Here is a 22989-nt window from a genome sequence, read left to right on the forward strand (position 1 = left end):
ACCCAATTACAGTTTTTCAGATGGGGTTAAATCATTTAGGACACAAATTTGCCATTGAAAACGTGCACTGAAAGCAATCAAGAATCAAAACCGAATGTTATTAGACGTTGCTGGGACTGCTGCCTTAAATTATAGTGTGGCATAATTGCAACTCACAACACCCATTCCTTAAATCTTCCATGCCTGTTGTCTTTCTATTTATGGCTTCCCAAGGGAATAAAAACAAATGACTACTAAAAACACACATGCACACTTTAAAGGGAAAAGGCCTGATGAATGCACGTGTTAATGTTTTCTTTGGAAAACTGACCCAAATCTATTTCAGTCAAGCAGAATGTGTTTGATGGAGCATAACAAAACTAAATAATAATAATAATAATTATTATTATTATTATTATTATTATTATTATTGGAGAGCTGGATATGTTGGGTCCCTGCAGTACTTGGCCTTAATGGAAGTGAACTGTTACAGTCAATAATCTTGCCAGAACAGGAAACTTTTTTTTTGTGCAAAACTGCAATGACTGAGGTAACAATACCCTGCAACTCATCAAATGTCCTCTAATTTACTGCGAGGTTGTAAACATGAAAACCAAGACATGCATGCACATTGTTGCCCTCTATGACCAATCAAGCAACAGTCATACTCTGTGAATCTCGTCAAATCAGAGCTTTGTCTAAAATTTCACAATTTCTCCAATTTCATGGTCAGGTGCATTAGAAAAGAAGTTAACATAGCTGACAAGCATATAGAACCCGAGGCCCTTCTTTAACAACAATCAGAAAGAAAAGCTAGAGAGGGTCATTGAAATGCTCCAATTTAAAAGCTGTATTAAATTTTCTGCTCTGATTGAGAGGAGCAAATCCATCAAAAGCAGCCATTACATTGCACACGTGTACCTAATAATGTGTCCTCATAGTAGAACTGTCCGATCCCACCAAAAAGTAATACAATCACTTAAATACATATGTAGCTCTAGTATAATTGACAAACATCTTGAAAGTCACTAACAAGGCAGTTAAAGTTTAATTTGCAGACCTGCAAACATTGCATTAGGGGGAAAAAAAAGATGGAGCTGAGAATATAAACTAGCTAAGGAAATGTTTACTGAGTAAATAAATAAAATGAGAAGTGGAACCACTTGTGTCCCCTTTCAGATCTTCAGGCAAACATCTAAGTCCACTTTTTGGACCTGAATGGCATTATCGAGCATACTTAATTGTGATTATTCCTAAAAAGTGCTTTTTATTGCAACCTGGGTTATAATAGTTTGTGTTTGTATTAGGGTTAGTGTTCTTCTTCTCATCATTCTTTAAACGCAATATGCTACGCTAACACTTAATGAATGAAAAGTTTATGCTTCAAACCTACAAAAAAAAAAGCTTGACTTTGTACTTAAAGGCCAAATCTGTCATGTTTAGTAGGATAATAACAAACATTACTGAAACCTTAATGGAGATGTTTGTATCCTTGTAAATGTGACCCAGATGCTGCGGTATTTGCTCACTCATTTCTCTATTTATTTATTGTCAAGCTTGCTTGATATTTACACTGTATGGAAGTGAATGTCAGAATTCATACGTGGCGTGAAAGTCAATTTAAAATACAAAAAAAAAAAGTGGATAGCAGGAGATCTCATTAGACGCCTTTAGGATTCGCCAGGAAGCGGATGCATGGCCGCTGAGCAAACACGAGGTGAGCGCGACACCAGACGCTCCTACCGCGAGAACCTGCTATGGTGCGAGCTCGCTGGAATGATAGAAAGGCTAATACACGGTTTAGAGAACAGGAGCTGTGTTCTGCTTCTCTTAACTTGGACGCGGCTCTGAGAAGGCTGTTGTGCTCACGTGTATTTTTTATGGCAATGCAGCGAGACAACATTGCTGCCAACTGCTGTGATCTTATATTAAAAAAAAAGGCTTCCTAGCCATTGAAAAGGGAGGGCGGAAAGCTGCTTTAAGTCGATTCATTATTTTTTATGAAATGTTTCAGAAAAACAAATGTGAGAAACCTCGAAAGAGGACTTGCTGTCAAATCAAAAGGTCGACCCAGAAACGATTCTACCAGACTCCCTGGATCATTTCGCCTAAAATGTCCACTTTAGATTCCCAGGTGAAGTCAGGTCACATGAGGCACAGATAGCAGGGCCCTCATTTCCCTTGCACAACATCAACAGGGATATCCCTCCACTATTTCCATGTGAAGCAATGAGAAAACATGGGATGTTGAAAGGTGACCAGGAAGGCCAACGCTGGACGTAATTGCTGCCTATGCTGAAGCGCGCAGGCCTAACCTCTAATTTCCCCTTGAATAATGTCGCAGTGTCGGACAGCGAGCCAGAAAAAGTGGCACTTTCTTTTCTAAGAGGGTTTGCGGCCCAACTAATACTCTCAGCTGTGGCTTGAAGACTAAAAGGCAGACTGTGACATCCTTCCAGCGCAAGGTTCGGATTGAACGTCAAACATCTCGTCACAATGTCAACAATATTAGAAACCCCCCTTTTTATCCTTAAACATTATTATCAATGACATCATAATGACAGGCTGTTTGAAAAGAACATAAAGGGTGGATGAAAAAGTTTTTTTTTTTTAAAGCAGTTCCTGATGTTTTGGGTTCCTCCAGCTTCTGACATTTTGGTGAGGAAGTTGCTTCATTCATGCATTGCCCACCATGCATCATGCTCCTCCACTTGACCCCGTCTAACAGCTGGGAGTGGTTTAAACCTCAGAGAGTGATGGAGTTCTGCTTTTGCCCCTATTTTTGAACACAGCTAATATAAATCTTAAGGCCCGAAGTAGCTTCTGTGGCATCTAAGATAAATTGGAATGAAATCAGACTGACATAAAAAATGTTGCCAATTTCGGTTGTGATGGAGTCAAACCCAATATGGGCGGGTTAGTTAGCCAAACCAGATCAGATGGGAAAAAACACAAACTTTGGAGTATCTATTGGAAACACACTCAAACAAGAAATCCAAGCAAAAAAAAAAAAAGTTCTCATTTTTTTCATTTCACATTGTGGAGCCTCCAAAATTAAACAAAGTAATTCAGAATTCAGGTAAAGCTGAGATTTCCAATTGCAACCCTGAGTTACCAAGTTTGGTGACAAGAAAATCAATAAATAAAATCATAGCTTCAATTACATTTTATTTTTGGAACGTACAGTACTGTAAGTATTCAGTTGTTTTCTACTCGAGTTTTTCTCCATGCTGACCTCAAGGCCTGCCCTGTCTGTGATATTTCATTTGAGTGAGTCCTTTATTTATTATGTTACTGCTCAGAAGCTCTTTTGTAACCCTCAAACTTCCACACACCCAAACAAGTCGTAAATCCGATTGTTTAAACCTTCAGTGCGCTTGGTAAATAATCGTAAAATGAAATAACAATCAGTTTGATGATGTCATCCTTACATGCATTACCTCATCCTCATGAGGCAACAGATCAGAAAGATTAAGCACAACAGCAAATAAATACAAGCCCTGAGGTTTTTGGATTTAATCATAACATTTTATTTATAGCCACCTGCTTCCATTACATGTGTGGTGATTTTCTGGCCCGAGACTGGTTTGGGAAGAGCAGACGAATGTTGCGCACGCAGTCAGCGGCGGCGTTGCGGACCTTATCATCATCACAGCCCATGAAGTGGATCAGAGGCTGCAACGAATACACAAGAGAGAGCTTTGAGCTGGCAGGAGGAACACAGACAAACGTCTGTAAGAGCAAAAGTCACGCATGAACCGCGTGCACGTGTGTTTTCGATGTGTGCTAACACACAATTTCAAGCCGGACGTTAAAAAGCTGAGCATGAACCACGTCACTCAGTTTCCTTCTCACTGCCCAGATCAGATTTATATCTATCTGACTATTAGTGGCTTGTGTAATTGAACAAGTTATAGATTGTTCTGTGACACGCTCCTGCATTTTTTCCCGCACAATCTCAAGATTTTGAAATGAGCAGTTGAGGGGATTTGCTTACTGTTTAGTTTTTGTGTCATGGAGAAACTCTCTCGATATATTTAGAGAGAGAAACCAACTGTGTTATGTTTTTTTTTGGGGGGGAGTGAGCTTTCTTTTGTTTTATCTGGAGGGAAATCACTACATTACGTTTGCGGGTGGTTGTGGGATCGAATCAAAATAAAAGTCAATGTAAGCATAAATACGACGGAGCTAAATTTATTCAATGTGCGCTTCTTCTTAAATTCCCGTTGAGGTTTTCCAAACCACACTTTATTTTCAAAAGGGATATTTACCCTGATAATAAAGTGACAACAATACGTTCCAATAAACACGAATGCTGTTTACTTCATTTGGTAGAAAACACCAAAAGCTTCAGCTCACGTCAATGCAGCAGTGTTGGGATTATGTGAAACATTTGCCCTTTTGGTTTTATTGGATTTTTAAATAGCATCCAAAAACACCTCGGTGAGCAAACTCACATCCACAGACTGGAGAAAACATGCAGCTTGCTAACAAGTCTCTTTTGTGAAAAGAGAGGATGCCTGAGAAGTGCCAGAGGCCGAGATGTTGCCAACGTTCACTGCGTGTTATTCAGACGCCGCCAAATAAGTTCTCGCAAAGCACGCAGCTCTGCTAAGATAAGCGTGTCTCTCTCTGCAGCCCCCCCGCCCCCCAAACTTGCGCTTCCCCTCCCAGCTGGGATCTCCTAGAATATAAAACAGCGCTTGTTAGATATTCCCCGAGTGTGGCGAACACTTTCCGCTACGTTTGAAATTGGGAATCGTGCTCTTCTGAGGTTGTTGCACTTTACGGAACTCCAGTGACCTCCAAGACGAAAGGGAAAGGAAGTATACACGCTTCATATAACTCTCTCGGGCCTCCCCTCTAAAGCAGTCTGGGAGGGCTATGCACTCAATTGCACATATTCGATCACACGTGGAGGTGTCACGGTGTTAAGTGTGCTCACGTTTGACCAGCTGCAGGTAGTTCAGACTTACACTTGCCCCAACCTGCCATTTATGGCTCCATCATCTCCCAGCGTTCCTGGGATTCAAGCGTTAGGATACGCAGGGGGCAGTTTAGCTGAGCCCAGTTGGGGAGAGGAAGTTGGTGAAGGAAGTCAAAGTAAACATTCCCTGCAGTTGAGAATGTTTTGCTACCTTTGGTTTCTGGAGAGGATAGAGCAAGGAGGAGCTTTTAATTCGGAAATTTATTTGGAAATTTTGTGATTCCAATTTTATTTATTTTCTTTTTTCTATTTGTATTTATTTATCTATTTATTTATTTATATATATATATTACTTTTTATTTATTTATTTATTTATTTATATATTTTTTACTTCTCCCAGTTAGCGGCAAATCTTCATTTCCTATGAAAGAGCCAAAAAGTGTCCATGTGAATTTGTGCTTCGAGCAAACAATCCTTTTGGAAGCAATGCAAAGCTTCATCCAAAAATCAAGCGCATCCGTATAAAACTGTGAGATACCAAGAGTACATGTCAAATCAAACGGTGACGGGCAATCCATCTCTCTGGCTTCAATTCTCAATGGCAAATCCTTTGAGATGCCCCTGATTTACAATTAGGCTAATAGATTCCTCAGGAAAAAAAAACTTGAGCATCCGTGTTAAAAAGATGTGTGAAGGACAACAAGTAAATTAAGATGAATGGAAGGACCACATTGGAGCATTTCGGAAGGATTAGAAGAACTATGACAAAGGCAGCTAATCGATTTTCCAGAGCGAGATGCTTTTCTTTAGGATGCCTAATTTCCTTTGCGAGCCTCGGGGTGCTGCTACACACATCATTAAGTGTGCTACAGCATGAACATTACGTTCTCAAAAAAATCCACGCTCATTTGAAATCGTACACTACACGTGGGCGAACATGTTTGGAGAGCTTCTCCGCGGCATAGAAAAACACACTGAAATATTGCTGCAATAACACCAAAGGTGGTCTAGAAATTTACACCAGACTATAAATTAAACACGGACCCCCCCTCATATCAATAGTCAATAAACTACCGATGATGTTGTTTTTTTGACAAATTCTTTCTACGGGGTGTCTAAATGTCATCGGAGAAGATCATTTTGATGACCGTTGCACGGTGGTGATCGACATGCTCTCAAAGCGGAATGTCTCCCCCGGGGTGGGCCAGGTACGTTGAGACTGAAGCCAGACTCAACAATGAGACTGCCTGTGGTGGCTTTCCACATCTGAGATTAACAACAAATGCAACACCGGGTGCAGTTAAGCTCTTTAAATGTCCCAAAATACATTATGGAGAGTTGTTGCAATCCTTCACTGCTACATTAATAAGGTCAAATACTGCAGCAGATTACAGTGGGCGGTTTGTCATGCATTCGCACACGCTTGCCGAGATACCGTGGAAAAGCACGCACGTACACGCACACAGGATGATAAAAAAAATATATAAAAATAATATAAATATAATAAAACGGTTCTTTAAGAATTTAACAAATTGGACGTCATTTTTTTGGGAACGCCCAATGTTCAGTGAAGTGAACCAATTACAGCTAAATGCTTAACCACTGTAACAGCGTAAAGTGCACCAATTTTATGAACATAGGAAAAAAATGCTGTGGTTCAGATATAAATAGTACCGTTTTTTTCCATGTATAATGCGCAAAATTTAATTAATTTATTGTCCTAAAATCTGGGGTGCGCATTATACGTGGGTATAACATCCGGTTGTTCCCAAAGATGATCTTTTTTCTGAAATAATTTTACGCTTACGGACTTAAGTAGGAGTCAAAATTTGGGTGCGTATTATACATGGGTACAGGCTTTTTTCCAGCATCAACATGCCATTTTTAGGGTGCGTATTATACATGGGGGCGCATTATACATGAAAAAAAAACAGTATTTAAAAAAAAACAGATTTGCAGTTTGTAGATTTCTGTGTATGAGTCTGAGGCATGCTGCTGTACATTAAATTATTATTTTTTGCTTCACAGAAGCTTTAATTTAGCATAGTTTCATCTAATCTGCTCCCAAAAAGTTGCTGCATTTTACCCTGATGTCCAGGAAGCGACCTTAGCAACGGTTGCCACCAGCTACAAGCCTTTGACTTGCTCTGTAATGGCATGTAGGCTCTACCAGAGAAATGACACTTTGCACACACTGCCTTGTTTGCTTTCTTGAACTCCCATGATGGTTCGACATTTGAGCCGTGTTTCCTCAGGCGAATAAAAAACACTTTTGTTGCCGGTCAAAGGATGTCAAAATATTCACGGTTTTGGTTTGAACAGTTTTCACACGATTCAAACAAGGATGGTGTTAATGATCGTTTTTGACAAAATCCTGTGACTGACCTTGACTACTCCTTCGCTGTGCATGATGATGCAATTGTTTGACTCCTTGGACAGCTGATGCAGGGCCATCACTGTACTATGGCGGACTTTGGTGTCCTGCGACTTTAAGTATTGCGCCAGGTGGGGCAGGATTCCCGCCTCGCCGAAGACCGCCCTGTTGTTACGCCACGGGCAGCACTGGGCGATAGCTTGAGCCAGGTGGCAACGAAGTAGGTCACCGGGCTGCGTGGAGAACAGGATGCCATCAAAGATCAGTCAAGGGAGCAGAAAGCTACCTAGCAACAACATCTACAGATGTCTGATTAGTTGGATGGATGCTGTGAAGGATACAAAGCAGGAGCATTTAATGCTTCTCAAGTGTTTTCGAGAAGAACACAAACTATGGAGTACGCTTACTCTGTCAGTCAGCTTGGCCAGTAGCGAGACCACCTCATAATCGGTCAGAACTGCCAAATTGTACTTGTCTTTGGCGATTTTGGCAATCACGGCGCATATGCTTGCCAGTACGTTGTCGTTGGATGACTTGAGCAAATCTATGACCAGCTCCATAGCACCCATCAGGGAGCTCACCATTTCCCCTGCTTCCTAAAGACCAAAAAGTGCTTAGGTTAGACACTTTTATTTGCTTTCCAAGCAATCAGCCTGAAATATTCTACAACTTCTTCAGCACTCTCACCAAATCCACCACATGGAATTTAAAGCTTAGAGGTGACATTTATAGACTCCCCCTTCCCCCCCTCGGAGAACTGTTGAATTGTGAGAGAAACCTCACAATTCAAATTCATGGCCATGGCAGGTACCGCAAGGGCTTTTTACCCACTTATGGAGCAATGCGTTACCAAACCAAGAGTCTAGTGGGGAGTACTAAAAGAACCACAACGGAAGAGCTGGCAGGGGCACGGGCTTCAGTAGGGCTTGGCACATCGGGGCACTCTTTTAAAAATACAACTCGCTAGATTGCAGAAGAACAGACCAAAGTGGCCAGGTCTAAATCTAAAAAGCACACAGCCTCCTTGGACATCATGTTGGAGTACGTCTGTGGGAATGTTTGCTCATCGCGTGTGGAGAGGGGCTCACAAGTCCTCCTAGTTCATTCCAAAGGTGACAGTGGAACTCTTGATGCAACCATTAAATGCACTCTGATTACAATTGAGGATCTTGAAGTCGTTTGCTTACAATGTCTATTTTCTCAGTATTGTAAAGTCAAACAAAATGTCGTGTCCAGCTATATTAAGTCCCACGGGTTTTCTGCTGTGTTTAAAAGCGCGGCTTCAGCTTGAGTTGAATTCTAGCCAGGATGCCGTCCATGGCCTCTGTGATGCTTTGCCAGGAGATGAGAAACGTGTGCAGCGAAGGGTAGAAAAAGTTGGGTAATGGAGCTCAAGGCCAGCGAGCTAACCCTTCCATACACACACAGGAAGCTCTCCGTCAGGAATACTGATGACGGCTTGCCGCGAGTCCCAGCGACAGCGGAAGCTCTCACAAGCACCAGCTGCGATGTGACTGGCCCCGAATCTCTTTCATTCCAAGGATGGACCCCCAGATGCTGTATAATGACACTCTTGAGCAAGTTTAACAAGCACTTTGTTGTAATGCATTTCAAGTTTGGCTGCATGTGTGAGTTCATCAATGATGAAAATGCACGCTGTATCTTGATAACAGCATGTTGAGTCGGGATTTTCAGCGCCAGAATAAGAAGCAACACCACAGGATATTACTTGGGTCTTTTCACCCCGCCCGCTCACCCGCTTCCCACTTCAACAACCTTGGTGTGCCAGAGGAGCTGTTCGGCTTCTTATTAAGCCGTGGTTCATGTAAGCCCCGTCTGACACCGCCCTGCCCCTTGCTAACGTTAAACCTCCCAGCAGCAGGTTGCAGCGAGACAGGCTTGGTGATATTTAAAGGCGTTTTTGCATTGTGAGTGGTGCTCAGTTCATCGTGGAACAACAAAAACTATTTAGGCCCCAAGGGTGTCTTAAAGTTGTCGGAGGCTTTGTGGAGAAACAGGATAAAAACTATAAAGTTAACAAAAGTAGAAAATGCCTTATTTTTTTGTTGTTGTTGTTTTTCTCAGACATATGAGGTCAAATCTTGGTTTTACAGAGGATGAATTATAGATGGTGAATATGGAATGGGTGGAGCTGTTTTATTGTTACACAAATCGTAAAGAAAAAAACACATTTGCAGAAAATGAAAGAAAAGTGGCGTGCCACGTTTGTTAGATGTATGATATTTTTGGTTCAAAATGACAATACATCAAGCAGATGTGAATCTGCTCTTCCAGAATGACGAGAATTGTTCCAGTCAAACATGTAAAGAGAGTAGAAATTAAACAGCTGTGTAGTTCTTGTGTAACATTGCTAGCAAACAAATACTATACCTTTGCATTCTCAATACATGGACAAAGAGCCCAAGCGGCACTGGATTGAACATCTGGGTTAGGATTTTTCAACAAGCTCCAAACCCACCGGATTGCATCAAGCTCCTGAATGATCCTTTGGAAGGAAAAACACTCGTAAGAAAGTAAAAAGACAGAGTGGAATAAGGACAGAAATAATATGCAAATTATGTTGAAAGAAATTTCAGGCTGTGAGTTTAGTCAAGATGGAAAAACTGTTCCAGTCAACCCTAAATCCTAACCTAACCCTAAAATAAAAATAAATGGTTTTGGAATGTCCCAAACAAAGCCCATGCTGTGCATTTCCTAATTTGGAGCTCCAAACAACAAAACAGAATGTTGTGATTACATAAAAATTTAAAAAAAAAAGCAAAACATAGTTATTTTTATGGTAATTTACGGAATGAGCTAATGTTATGCGAATAGAAACACATGCATATGTGTATATTGTACACACAGCAGCCACAACATCGCAGAGAATCAAATCTGGAGCTGTTCCTCATTTATTTTACTCTGGTAGCAACCATAATTACTCTCATTATGGCGTAGTACAGTTCTACCCTGCTGCAAACTACAACCAAAATCATAATTATATTGTTTGATCTGAAAAACCTGCCCCATCAATTCTGAGTCGGGTAGACCATGTTCGGTCATGTTACCCTAAATCCGCCCGGCTAGCAGCAGGCTCCATAAAAATTGATGAATTTCAGCATCAGCATTTCACCACAACACATTCTCAAGTCCTACTCACTTCCTCCCCGGGCGTAAAACTCACTCAGCTGCTCTGCTTAGTCCAAATCCCACACGACGGAAAAGCTTAGGTCAGAGGTTAACCGACATCTGTGTAAAGTGCTTCATGCACAGATTTATATATAGACACACAGACACATTTTTAGTCTGCATTATGTTGGCTTGACTAAAAAAAAAAAAAAAAACGTGACCCCCCCCCCCCTTTCCAAATCAAACAGGTCACTTAATATTTGATGGTGCTTTTGTCAAGTTTACTCAAACATTAACCATATTTCATTTTGCGTAGTCCAGGTTCAAAATTTAAATAAAAATTGACCAACATTGAATGTTGTCATAATTAGGTAAACATTCAGTTAACTGTGACTAGCAATGAACTCATCAGAGGCGTCCCAAACACCATCTGTCTTCTCTTTGCACATAAATCAGTCTCCAATGATCATAACATCAGATTCCAGTCTGCTGGGCCTCTTAAATCTGCACCAAAAAAAAAAAAGAAGCTCCATATCATCGGCCAGAACAGCTCTGTCTGCCTGTGAAGCAGGTATGAAACAGATTAGCATAGAGGTTGCATCTGACATTGATGGATTAGAGGAGGCCACCGCAGACTCTGGAGGTATCAAACAGTGTGTGTTCTCTCTTGTAGCAACACAGGATCCATTGGAGAAAACGCAACTGGAGTTATTCATGGAAAAGCTTGAAAAGGACTTGAAAAAAGAAATCTGGCTTTATGATGGTGAAATTTTGATGTTGAATTAAACACAGCAGGAAGCAGTTTGGCTGAAATTGGTCGGCAAACTGCTGGACTAACACGTCTTAAAATACAATTTAATTAAAAAAAACGCAGCTATTGACATATCATTTTGTTTACCGCTATAAAGTCAATTATAAAACGTAATTATACGGTCTGGCCTAAATATACCGTCGGGTAAGGGTTGGAAAAACCGACTCATTTACTTGCCTTAATCAGACATGGTAGTTTTAATGACTGATATGATAATAATGCCTTTTTTTTAACGATGTGAACGATTCCCTGCCAGTTTTATTCGCGTCTTAATTCCGAAGTGTCTCGCGGTCCTTTTCGGTCTCGTAAAAGCCAACGAGGCACCGATGGAAGTTCCCTCGCTGTTCTCCTGTATCGAGCGTGAGGTTTTTAAATGAACACAGAGTAAATACTGCATTGGACTGCGGGTCACTGTGCATTCCCAGCCGTGTTGTCTTGGAAATGGGAAGGGCTTTACATGTATTTGCCTTGACAGTGGCCACAAAGCTGCAGTAAAACGCCAGGAATTAAACCAACCGGTATTTAGAGCAGCAGGTAAAATAAGCAAAGCCTAAACAAAACTATGATTAAACCAGGGATCAAAGCAAAATCTATCTGCACAATACAAATGAAAGCCCCATAGCTCTTTAAACATCAACATGTGACAAGTTAATGACACAGTAATTCATTCTCTTGTCATAGGAACTGAATGACAAATAGTGTAGTCTAAAGTTATTTCCGTGGTGACGTGAGTAAACTGCCCCGAATTGTTCTAACAACGAAGCCACATCAAATAGGTACGCTACTGTAATGTCATCGTTAACAGTGTAAATTCAGTCGAGACAGACTTACGCCATGTTGTCCAGATCTGTGGCGCAGGCCTCCACCACCCTGGTTACATTCACCAACAGCGCCTGGTGGAAGGACAAGAACTTAGAAACACTTAGAAACTAATTTAGAGGAGGCTATAAAAACGCATGGTTGGGCATGCCTCGTTTCGTCCGATCAGGAGCCGAACAAGTGGTTGGAGGCCTCCGCATTTGCGGATGGCGATCTTGTTTGCGGGCTTTTGTGCAAACTCCGCCAGGGCTCCCACCACATTAACCAGCACATCTTCGGGCTGGTTGTCCAGAAGGGTGATCAGGGTCTCCAGGACTTTTTGCTCTTGAAACCTTTCAAGGATAAAGTAAAGGACAATTTCTTTTTTACGGAAGGTTCATTCATTTGATTTTCACCCAGCTGATTTTGCCGGATAAGGATTTTCCCGACGAATGTTACCCAAACAATTTTCAGGAACGGAGGTAGCAAGGAAACTTGTCTAGAAGTTTTTTGTTATTTTTGATTGCGCCTTGTTTCCTGACTGGACCGAGTAGTAAACTAGAGCACATATTTAAGAAGGATATCATGTGGTGGAAGCAAACCTCCACAAACCCTTGATGTACAGTTAAATTTCATTTTCTTTATTCACGGTTACGGTTGTTGGCGTCTTGAAGCTTGAAGCCATTGTAGTGTACAAGGCCAAGGTCATTTCGGTTTGGTCAAAGTCCATTGAAGCCTATTTTTGCAAGAATAAACATTGCTAATGAACACACAAGCTGCCAAAGCTAACTTGGGTGAAATTCACCTTAAAGATGAGCCAAGTGTGATAAACAGACTTTAATATAATCTCGTAAATTATACGGAAGATCAAGATTTTTTTTTTTTAATCTAAAATTTGACAAAAAAAATTCTGTATTAGCAAAATTGGCAATGGTAATTTTCCACTGGAGGAGTTCTTTATTGTTTTGTTACACGTGTCGGTAACACCTCTATGTGCAGACTGACTGGGTCACATATTGATGCATTCATAAAACTGCGCTAAATAATAAAGTTCCCTTTTTTCCACACATCACTGGCAGAGTCCTTTTCCCCATTCCCAAACTTGATAAAATTTTGGCCCACGTTGCCCGAGTTTTGGCAGGTTCATTGAAAATCATAAGCGCGTGGTAGACAATATTGTCTTAAAATAAACACGTTGATGAAACATTAATCAGACAAAATGGCTAACACATGCTTCCTCTTGTCCTAAGTGGGAGTCCCCCAGACTAGTACACTGTCCAGACCGTGGAGGACATCAACGATGTTAAAAAAAAAAAAATGCAATGACCAAGGTCTGTTTCCTTTGAGCTTGTACTTCCAAAAAAAAAAAAGTTGCAAAATGATTTGACAGTAATGACTTGGTCACCTCAGTCCACAAAGCTCCTGCCTGACCTCGACATTTTCAGAAATTCAAATAAGGCAGCGTTGAAAGAAAAAAAAAAAAAAGATCCTAAAAATATTTGCTCTGCGCCATGCTGACTTCCTAGCGAAGACGTGACCACATCTGACCCTTCTTTCACACCCAAGTGTCCGCAAAATGAGAGCTCGATTCATATTTGGGTCCTGTGGCACCATCATTAAGATAACTTTGTGACAGTGTGATTTAGTGTGAGGGCAAACAGACACTTTAGTGTTTATACGTTTAAGTGCTACTAAATAAGCTGTACAAGTGATGTTGGGCACCGTTTGATTTATTGCTTTTGCTGCTATCAATAGTAGCTATGTGCTATTTTAAAAAAGCGGGAACAGATGGCATGTAGCCCGCACTGGCAGTGACTTTTCCAAACTGTCATATTAATCAAAGCCTTGTGCAGTTCACTTGTTTTATATGAATCCAAGTTGCGGTCAGAGAATTTACAATCCGCTTATTTGGAAAGTGTTTTATGAAATGATTGTGTAGCAATAATCAATTAAAAAATATTACACTCCGTAGCTTTATTCTCCATGCCATATATTTTTGTTTAAAGGCAGTTAAAATATGAAATATTTTGTGACGTTTCTGCTTTGCTTAACTTGTGGCAGCTCCACTTCAGGGGGAAGACTTAAATTAGACTTTAAATGTAGGATATCATTCTGTCACGTATGATATATGAAGTGCTGAATGATGCATTTAAGAGCGACTCAGCCTTTTTTCCCCCCTAAAAAAATTTCTCTCGTCCATTTCAACTATTCACTCGGGAGGAGGGGAAGGTATTTTCAGATAATCTCACCTCAAAAAACAAATGTCCTCCTAAAATCACATCTCCATCGTGGCTCACTCACTATAACATCTCAAGTCTTAAACTGCTGATATTAACAAGTTTTACGAAGCCGCTAATTTTTTGAACAATCAAATACTTACTTCACTGTATTTGAGTCTGGGTGCTAAAGACCACAGAACATTTTATGCAGCAAATTACATCATCTAGACACAATAGTAAAGACATCATCATGCGAGTGGAAACAGTGATACATCCACTCCCCCCCCCCTTCCTCGCAATAAAATTTAAACGCTATGAGATGATGACAATAACGCATGTGTGTGTATGTGTGTACTAGTGGGCAAAAAAAACAGGGGAGACTGTCTCTTAAACTTACACATCCAGGTTCTCCGGGCTGAGGGAACACTTCCAGATAGCTCCAGTGGCGGCAGCCATGAGCGTTTTGTTTTCCGTCTTGCCTAGAAGTGAAACCAGAGCATGCAGACCTCGGCTCTCATTCACTAAGGTGCGGGTCCGCTTGTTTTCTGCACACTGCAATTAAAAACAATATATTTTGTGTCTAACCGGGAAATGAAAATTGATCATCACACAGATCAAACCTTGAAAATGACATTTGCGCAATGTATCCGTAGTTCGTCATTGTCAATGCTGAGATTCTGGACCAAGTCTTTGATCATGCCCTCTGTTTGAATGTCATCTTTGCAACTCTCCTGCGGTTACAAAACAATTCCTGGATGTGAAATAATCTTGCTGTTAATATCATTAAGTCTGAGGATGGTAGTCACCTCGTCAGCGCAGTTCTGCAGGATGCCCACCGCTGGGATGAGCATGTTCATCTGTGTAGACTTGAGCAGGCGGCCCAGTAGAGGAACGCCACCAGCATTATGGATGGCCTCTTTGTTTTTAGGACTCTTGCTACAGCTCCAAAGTGCCAACACCCCAAATCGGGCCACCTCAACATCCTTCTCCTGCTTTGCATCTACATTTGCTATATCGGGAGCGCAATCTAGCAGCTTCACCTGATCAGAGACAAAAATTCAACATCAGTTTCAATCTCTGGTTCCTAATGAGACAGAGCAGGCAAGGCTAGCACTGTCCGGTTCAAAGGTGGTCTCGTAGCACAGCGTGAAAGTAATTTACTCGTTTGAGTGACTCGCACATTAGAACATCTGATTTTGGGTCCGAGGAAAATATACAAGAGTGTAGAGCCTTTAATCACAGGGCGCTCTGTCAACAAACATGAATGCAGGTCAAAGGATGTTGGCGGGACATTCTATCTGATTGGCTTCAACACCCAATCTGGTGTTTGTAAAAAGACTCAGACAGGTGAACCAATATTATGAATGCTTTGATTGATAAATACTCACAAGTTTACTAATCCCGTCGTACTTTCGAACAGTTCTCCTCGCCCGGCGGAAACTGGTTAGATTAGCGATGGTCTCGGCAGCTAAGGCCTTCACGTCTTTATTCCGTGAGTCCAGGACGTTAACGATGCTTCGTAAACCTCCGTTGTCGACGATGGCTCGGCGGGTTTGAGCGTTGTGGGTGACGTCTCTGAGGATTTGCAGAGATCCAAGCTAATCCAATCACAAAAATAATTTTTTTTTGCAGGAGTCTTGAGTTTAATTAAGGTGAGCAAGCCTTTCGTTGAAAATAACTCACTTGGAGATTAACTTCGTCCAAATGTAGAATATTTGTGAGAACTTTGAGGCCACCTGAGTCCTGCATGGCCCAATGATACGTCTCATGCGTCAGGTCGTAATCCATCAAGGCGTAGAGAGTCAACAAAGTGGCTGTCTGGTCGCCTGCCTGGAATTAGAATTGCCATCAGTCAAAAGCTGCGTCTCAATTCGTAAGCCCTTCGGGAAGTTTATAGAAGTTAGGTTTTAGCGAAATCCTCACCTTCCCTTTCTAGTATCCCCCATAACAACCCCAGCTAAAATGTTTTAATGCCACAGCCTGTTGGCTGTTTAGCTTTGCGGTGGGAGCTGATGGAAATAAATTATTTGCTAACACAAGGCAGCGCTCCGACTCTCGTGCCAAGACCAGAAGCCATTAGGTTCTGCTCCAAGAAAGAAAGAACACTATTAGCATTCAAAGCCCCAAAACTAATGTGGCTCGGGCATTTGAAATGATAAATATGTTTTGACAGTTGCTAAACACTCACCTATTTTTATACCTGCACCCGAGCGAACAACAACATTTCAACTGAAACATTAAAGAGAACAAAATAGAACATGTGGATATATTTTTTTCATCTTACTATTTGCCTTTACTTAAAACTCACATAATCATAAATCACTCATAACTCTTGAAATGCCTCTTCAATTATTTCCCCCTAACATAAAACAAATATACTGATAAATTTTACATAATCATTCCTGACTTCAAATTTCGGAAAAGCCATGTCACTGTTTGGCAGTCAAAAAAAAAAAAAAAAAAAGGTAATGTGGGCAAATGAACATAAATTGCATTAAACACAAAACAGATCATCAGTGTGTGGCTTCGAGAAAGTATGAAACTTCCTGTAGTACAAACTTATGTCTATAATGCACAGGGATAAAGATCAGCCTAAAATAAAACAGATATTTAACTTGGCTCTTGCTCCGTTTCAGCCTCTGACGGTAATATAAAAACGAGGGCTGGACAAAGCCCATAAATAACTGCCTGGTGTGGTTTGAAGACGGATAGATAGCTGGGACGTGTTGCTTCCTACTGCGCGCAAGATTGTTGACACAGGAACACACACACTAAAATACAACTGAAAAGTATGAAACCCACTGAAGTATTTTTTTTAATTCCTTTTCCCCTGACTGAATCCACTCCTTTCATATCACACCCTTGTATGATCTTTTATTATTATTGTGGGTGTAGTTCTGTATTATTTTTCTTTGGAAACTACATCCTGACAATCTAAATTGTATGACGTCCCCTATAAAAAAAAAAGAAAAAAAAAAGTCAAGCAGTCAGAAGGATTCCGAGTCAGTCTGGGTAACCCGCATATTTTTTTTTCCCCTTTCCTTTCCTCTCTGACACATTAATATTCACCATATGTCCTGTCCCACTTGTCACAGGCACGCTTCATTTTTATATATCTGCGGCGTGGGCAAACACTGCCTACAGCTGGTGCCGTTGGACAGCTCTTTCCCCTCTGCTTTGGCTCGCATCGGCGACCAAACAAGCTTGTCTCACAAAACAGGAATTCACCGACAAAGCCAAGCACTTCAATCAGACGGAAGCGTCGCCTTTAAACTTTGTCTTTCTTTCCTCCTGATCAGCAGTTCGATATGACTAAAATCTCAAATTGAGGATAAAATCCATCATGAGTGATGCGTTGACGTTCCCCTACCCGAAGGTACTTGACCAGTTTTATGATCTGCCAGTACTCTGAGGGCAGATCTGTGTTTCGTTGACGGCACGGTGGCTGTTCTTCTTCCTCGTAACTTTGATCGCTCTCAGATGAAGTCTCACTAAAAACGTCCCCTGGTTGTAATTGGGACTTACTGAAAAAGGAAAAAAAAAACAGGAAATATTATTATTTGATCCCTTAAGACCAGACGGTAATGTCCGAAACTTTGAGGGTGACTATCCTGCATGTTTTAAATATTTCCCTCCTCTATCCCACCTGATACGAATGCATCAAGCTCTGAAAAAAATCTGAAAACCAAAACAGACACTCACACTTTCATAGAGGACAGTTGATCCGCGTACGAGGACTCTGACAAATGTGACATGTTCTTGGGTTCCTTCTGTGACTCATCAATTTCAGAAGTCTTCGTTTCATCTTCACTGTTAACACAAAAAATAAAAATACTCAGTTAGAATCGGAACATATCACCAATGTAACAATAAATAATTCTATATTTATAATTGTAACTCAAACTATGTATAAAAATTTTACTCAATCCCCCACAGCAGCTAGTCCGGGGTTTCCTTGGCAACGACAGAACGCACTCATTCTTTCAATCCAGCGTACCATCAAAATGTTTTCAAATCTATTATTTTAAGGTCAAATACTACATAGCGTTACTTAAAAAAGCATTTCCTATCTGGAGGTCATATCTTTAATTGTGCAGAAAGGCTCTCCATGCTGTGATGGCATTTATTAGTCTTGCTGACTGTGTAGTTCCACTGGGTAACTACCCAAAGCATGTAATGACTCAAAATATCACTTTCCTCTCAGGAGTGTTTTCACCAAGCCGTTTTATTTTAGGACAATTACAATTTGGAAACAGTCTTACCGTTCGGTCGGTGTCGACTTCTTCTCGACCCTTTTTAATGACAGTTGTGTCTGAGCATCCACTAATTTCGGCGTACTCAAAGGTCCTTGGATATTCTTTGAAATAGTTAAAGAAGAAAAACAAGTCAACAACATCTCTGTTATTGTTTCAATTTCACTTTTACACCCCGAAAAGTGGGACTGGCTTGGCACAGACAAAATAATGGCTATGTGTCATACATTTTCCGTGATTATTTTTGGGGTTAAAAAAAAAAAAACTTGCATAGATGCCAATAAGACAAATCGTTGAATAGTTTGCCGGCAGTTTTAATCACACCTGCCAATCACAGGTTGTTAGGGGCTTAACATTTTAAAAGGTTGAGGAAAAGAATTAAGATGTATTTTAGTCGACGACGTCCACATACAAGCCGGAGCCAAGCATGAACGATCACTTTTCCAAAGACTTGTTTTTGCTTCAACATAAAGTGACCGGCTATTGGAAATATTCAAGTCAGTCCAAGCAAACCACAGAGCCGCAGTCTGACTTTATTCAAACTAATTGACCTTCTTTAATTCCATTATACGTGTAATGGACAAAATCCATGTGCTCTCACAGAAGGGAACGCTCAAATTTCTTTGACATGCCTCAATAAAAAGTTACCAGTACTGCAAGTAAACCAATACATAAAAGCCAGAGGCTACTCGTCAACCCGTTTATAATTAGCAGATATAGTCGTTGACACTTTTTGTCATTTTGTATGTATTCCGTGGTCTTCACAATTAGTGATGCAAATTGTAATGTAAATGGTAGAGTCCCTGACAGCCTTTAACAAAAAACAACTGTCAGTGTCTTTTCCTACCACAGACTCCAGCATACAACAGTTGGTATTAATTTTAAGATTTTTTTTTTCTCATGCAACGACACAGCATGCCCAATTTCCAATCTTGCTGAGATGTCAAAATGAATCCAAAACTCTAAATGTAGAAGGAAAGTCTGCTTCCTCCCTTTCTGCTTTGTTCATTTGAAGTCATCTACTGTATCTGTCGGGTCTTTCCAGTCATCTTTGTGCAAATGGGATTTTCACAGTTTGTGAATGATTATGAACCCGTTGAGGCTAAACTAAATCTGCGCTCACAGCTCGCACGCTTCAATGGTGCAAACAAAATGTTTTTAAAAAGTGAAAATTCACAAATGATTATCAGATTTTTGAGCGGAGCTGGTGTTGAAGATCATTTATTATCTCAATAAATTATCAAAGCAGGAAGCACTACTATAAATCATAGATTTTAATGTCTGGAAGCTTGCATCATTGTGTGTGCATGTGTGGTGTGTGAACTTGTTTGATGTTGGATCAAATATACGTCATACTGCCAAGCAGACACTAGCTCACCAATGTAGTGCAGCACAGACTAATTACACAATGCACACTGTTTACGTTGTGCATGTGAGTCATACAGTGAGCAAATCAGGGAGGACCTGAAAATAACGATAAAAAATAAAAAACAACTGGGACGCCTGACCTAAAACAACAGGTCATTTTTATAGGACACTGCGGTAAAAGTATTGTACTGGCATTATCCTTATTCAAGGTTGTTTTTCTTCAACTCCAACCTTTAGTCAAGGTGGAAGAACTCATGGACAGTTCCAAAATACCAGACAATTTTGGCTCGCAAGCTTCAGATGTCTGCTAGAAAGCTAAAGCTGAAGAGGAATTTCACTTTTCAATAAAAAGTATACATCGCAATCACAAAAGAAAAGAATGAAAAAAACATGAGGCGTTTGGCTTCACTGTACCTGTGAACCTTCAGCAAAGAATTGTGATTTGTTTTTCAGAAGATCAACCAGGCCCTTGAACACATCACTCGTTATACCATAGGCACTTTCGTCCTCCTCGTCATGCTTAACACCCTGCGTGAGGAATAAAAAAAAAAAACACTTTCATTAATTCCGACTAAACCGCAATCCTAATGCGACCCACATGCCAGTCGGGGAGTAGCTCCGAGGCCAAGAAAGAATCTCCAGGCAGCTGCCGAAGGGAAGTGTAAAGCCATGTTAACCGCTAAATTAGGTTTAAGACACTACCGTATTTTGAGGTTTCATTTGCATCAATGTCACCCGTTCCATGCCATGGTGATGTTTCTACACACACCCCACCCCTCCACTTAGGCTGAAATATTTCCAGGTGAAGAAATAGACAGGAAACCTCTGGCTTGTCAGCAAAGTCAGTGAAAGAGTCAACGTTGCAGTGAGCGTTAAATTAACGTTTAAAATGATTGAAAACAGATTTAAAGGGAGCCAATGTTTGGTATGAGGCGGTAGCTATTCAGTTTCTCCATATTATGCTAGCTTGCCTAAATAAACCCAACCATATTATTATTATTATTATTATTATTATTAGAAAACAGATTTAAAGGGAGCCAATGTTTGGTATAAGGTGGTAGCCATTCAGTTTCTCCATATTATGCTAGCTTGCCTAAATAAACCCAACCATATTATTATTATTATTATTATTATTATTATTATTATTATTATTATTATTATTATTATTATTATTATTATTATTATTATTATTATTATTATTATTATTATTATTATTATATTATCTAAGAATACAGCAAAAATATCAGCTATGATTTCATGTTGTTTTCACCATTTCACTCATCTTACCATGTTGAGAAAAGATCCAGAACTGCTGCAGGTGATGTAGAGCGTCTCTGTGTCATTCGTCTCGATCACCAGGTAACACATCTCACCTTCTATTTGTCTCCATAAAGGGGCGCGGCATCCATTGGGATGTTCATAGTCTGAGAAGGACAGATGCTATTAGTGTTAAGAGCAATTTCAAGCAAGGGGAATATAAATAAGACGCAAACCTGATGTGTATTGAACCGACTTTAACAGACTATCCTCCCCTATACCGCAAAAACCTTGTAAATATTCCACTTCGTTGTCCACGAACGAGGGGTTGAGACGAAACTTTCTGAAAAATGTAAAAACTATTTTTTTTAAACTCGCAGCAGATATCTACTTTATTTGACAGAGAGGAAGAAAAAAAATACCCACTCTGATATTTCTTTGAGCAATTTGCGACTAATATTTTTCCCCATATCTTGTAAAAGACGTAGCAGCTGGATCTTGCACTCTGACTCTTCATCCTGTGAGTGTTCTTTGTCAATCATGCTAGCAACAGTTGGACCGACAATCTTCACCTCGATCATTCTGTTTTCTGAATACAAAAGAGGAAATTAGACAGTGTATTTGAACTAAAATGCAGGGTGCAGTTTATTTCTAACCTTCAATGCAAGCCCGAACTTCATCCAATCTCTTATCATTTCCCATATTCATGATATTGGCCAGCTGGTTGAAGTTCCGCACAGAAATAGTCGGAGGAGAGTGCTCTAACGTTGGAACTCCGTGCTCATCTTTTTCCTTGGACTCTACACCGCCTGACGCACTGAAGGGACAACACAAATTGCATTTCTAGTCTTCCGTACAATTGCATTAGATTATAAGTTAAGTAAAATCATAATTAGACTGACTTTAATTCATATTCTGCTTCAAAGTCATTTGCATCTAAAGTGGTATTCCACTGCAGCGGCTCCTCAAACAAGATCTTTGACTCCTCTGGGTGCAGAGAGCTGAAATCCGCCACGTATAGCATGATCTCTTTCAGCAGTTGCTCATTCAGCGGGATGAAATTAAGTTTGTCCTCTGAGGACCACTTTGCTGACCTGGTCAGTAATGTACCCATTATGCTGGAGACAAAAAGAGAATTGGCGGAGGTTAAATATAATATAATATAATATAATATAATATAATATAATATAATATAATATAATATAATATAATATAATATAATATAATATAATATAATATAATATAATATAATGAAGCACTGAGTCCACTACAAATATGTTGCACTTGTACTGGCAAGCTTACCTGATATTTGTTAACAACCTGTCCCGTTTGGTTGCTAGGAAACAGCTAAACAAAAATGCAATGTGGGAAAACAATATCATGGTTGCCTCATATTTATTGCAGTATGTTTCAATTATAACAACAAAGATGCATCCAGTTACATGTTAACACTTGTATTATTCTTGCAAATATGCAATGCACGTGGAGTTTACAAACTCAAGAACTTCATCTTCCACATTTGAAACACAAAGTGCGCAAACGTACCTTTACTTGCAGTCGCGCTTGGAAAACCTCAAGCAAACACTCTTCCTGTTAGTCTAGTCGCCATGGTTACTGACGACGGTGTTACCGTAATGTTTAGTAAAGATGCGCAACTAGAATCTGGCGTCAACGCGTTTGACTTCATATGACGTCATAAAAACTCGCTTTGCATTGCATTTTTCGAATTATAATGACGCCTGTTTATTGGTCACCATGCTTTTTGTCACTTTATGCATTCAAACTGTGCACAATTTATTAATCTAAGCATCATGCATAGTAAAATAGTACTAGTTCAAGTGAATTGTGTGCAGAGTTTGATACCTCTCGTGGAT

The 22989-nt window shown here is 40.2% G+C and overlaps 1 protein-coding gene across 1 annotated transcript; it reads right to left on the reverse strand.

Moving 5' to 3' along the window:
• Positions 1-3489: 3489 nt before the first annotated feature.
• odad2 (outer dynein arm docking complex subunit 2) lies at positions 3490-22235 on the reverse strand. Its single transcript, XM_061266001.1, has 20 exons — positions 22018-22235; positions 21772-21932; positions 21542-21704; positions 21352-21458; positions 21146-21282; positions 20273-20386; positions 18500-18594; positions 17940-18047; positions 17608-17761; positions 15921-16067; positions 15626-15835; positions 15044-15277; positions 14858-14968; positions 14635-14789; positions 12191-12371; positions 12052-12113; positions 9672-9786; positions 7688-7876; positions 7292-7513; positions 3490-3654 (listed from the first exon to the last, which is right to left on the reverse strand). Exons 1-20 carry the CDS (start codon positions 22227-22229, stop codon positions 3532-3534), a joined length of 3000 nt encoding a protein of 999 aa, XP_061121985.1. The 5' UTR covers positions 22230-22235; the 3' UTR covers positions 3490-3531.
• Positions 22236-22989: the final 754 nt, after the last annotated feature.

Source organism: Syngnathus typhle, linkage group LG19 (assembly GCF_033458585.1).
Source record: "Syngnathus typhle isolate RoL2023-S1 ecotype Sweden linkage group LG19, RoL_Styp_1.0, whole genome shotgun sequence".
Classification (NCBI taxonomy): domain Eukaryota; kingdom Metazoa; phylum Chordata; class Actinopteri; order Syngnathiformes; family Syngnathidae; genus Syngnathus; species Syngnathus typhle.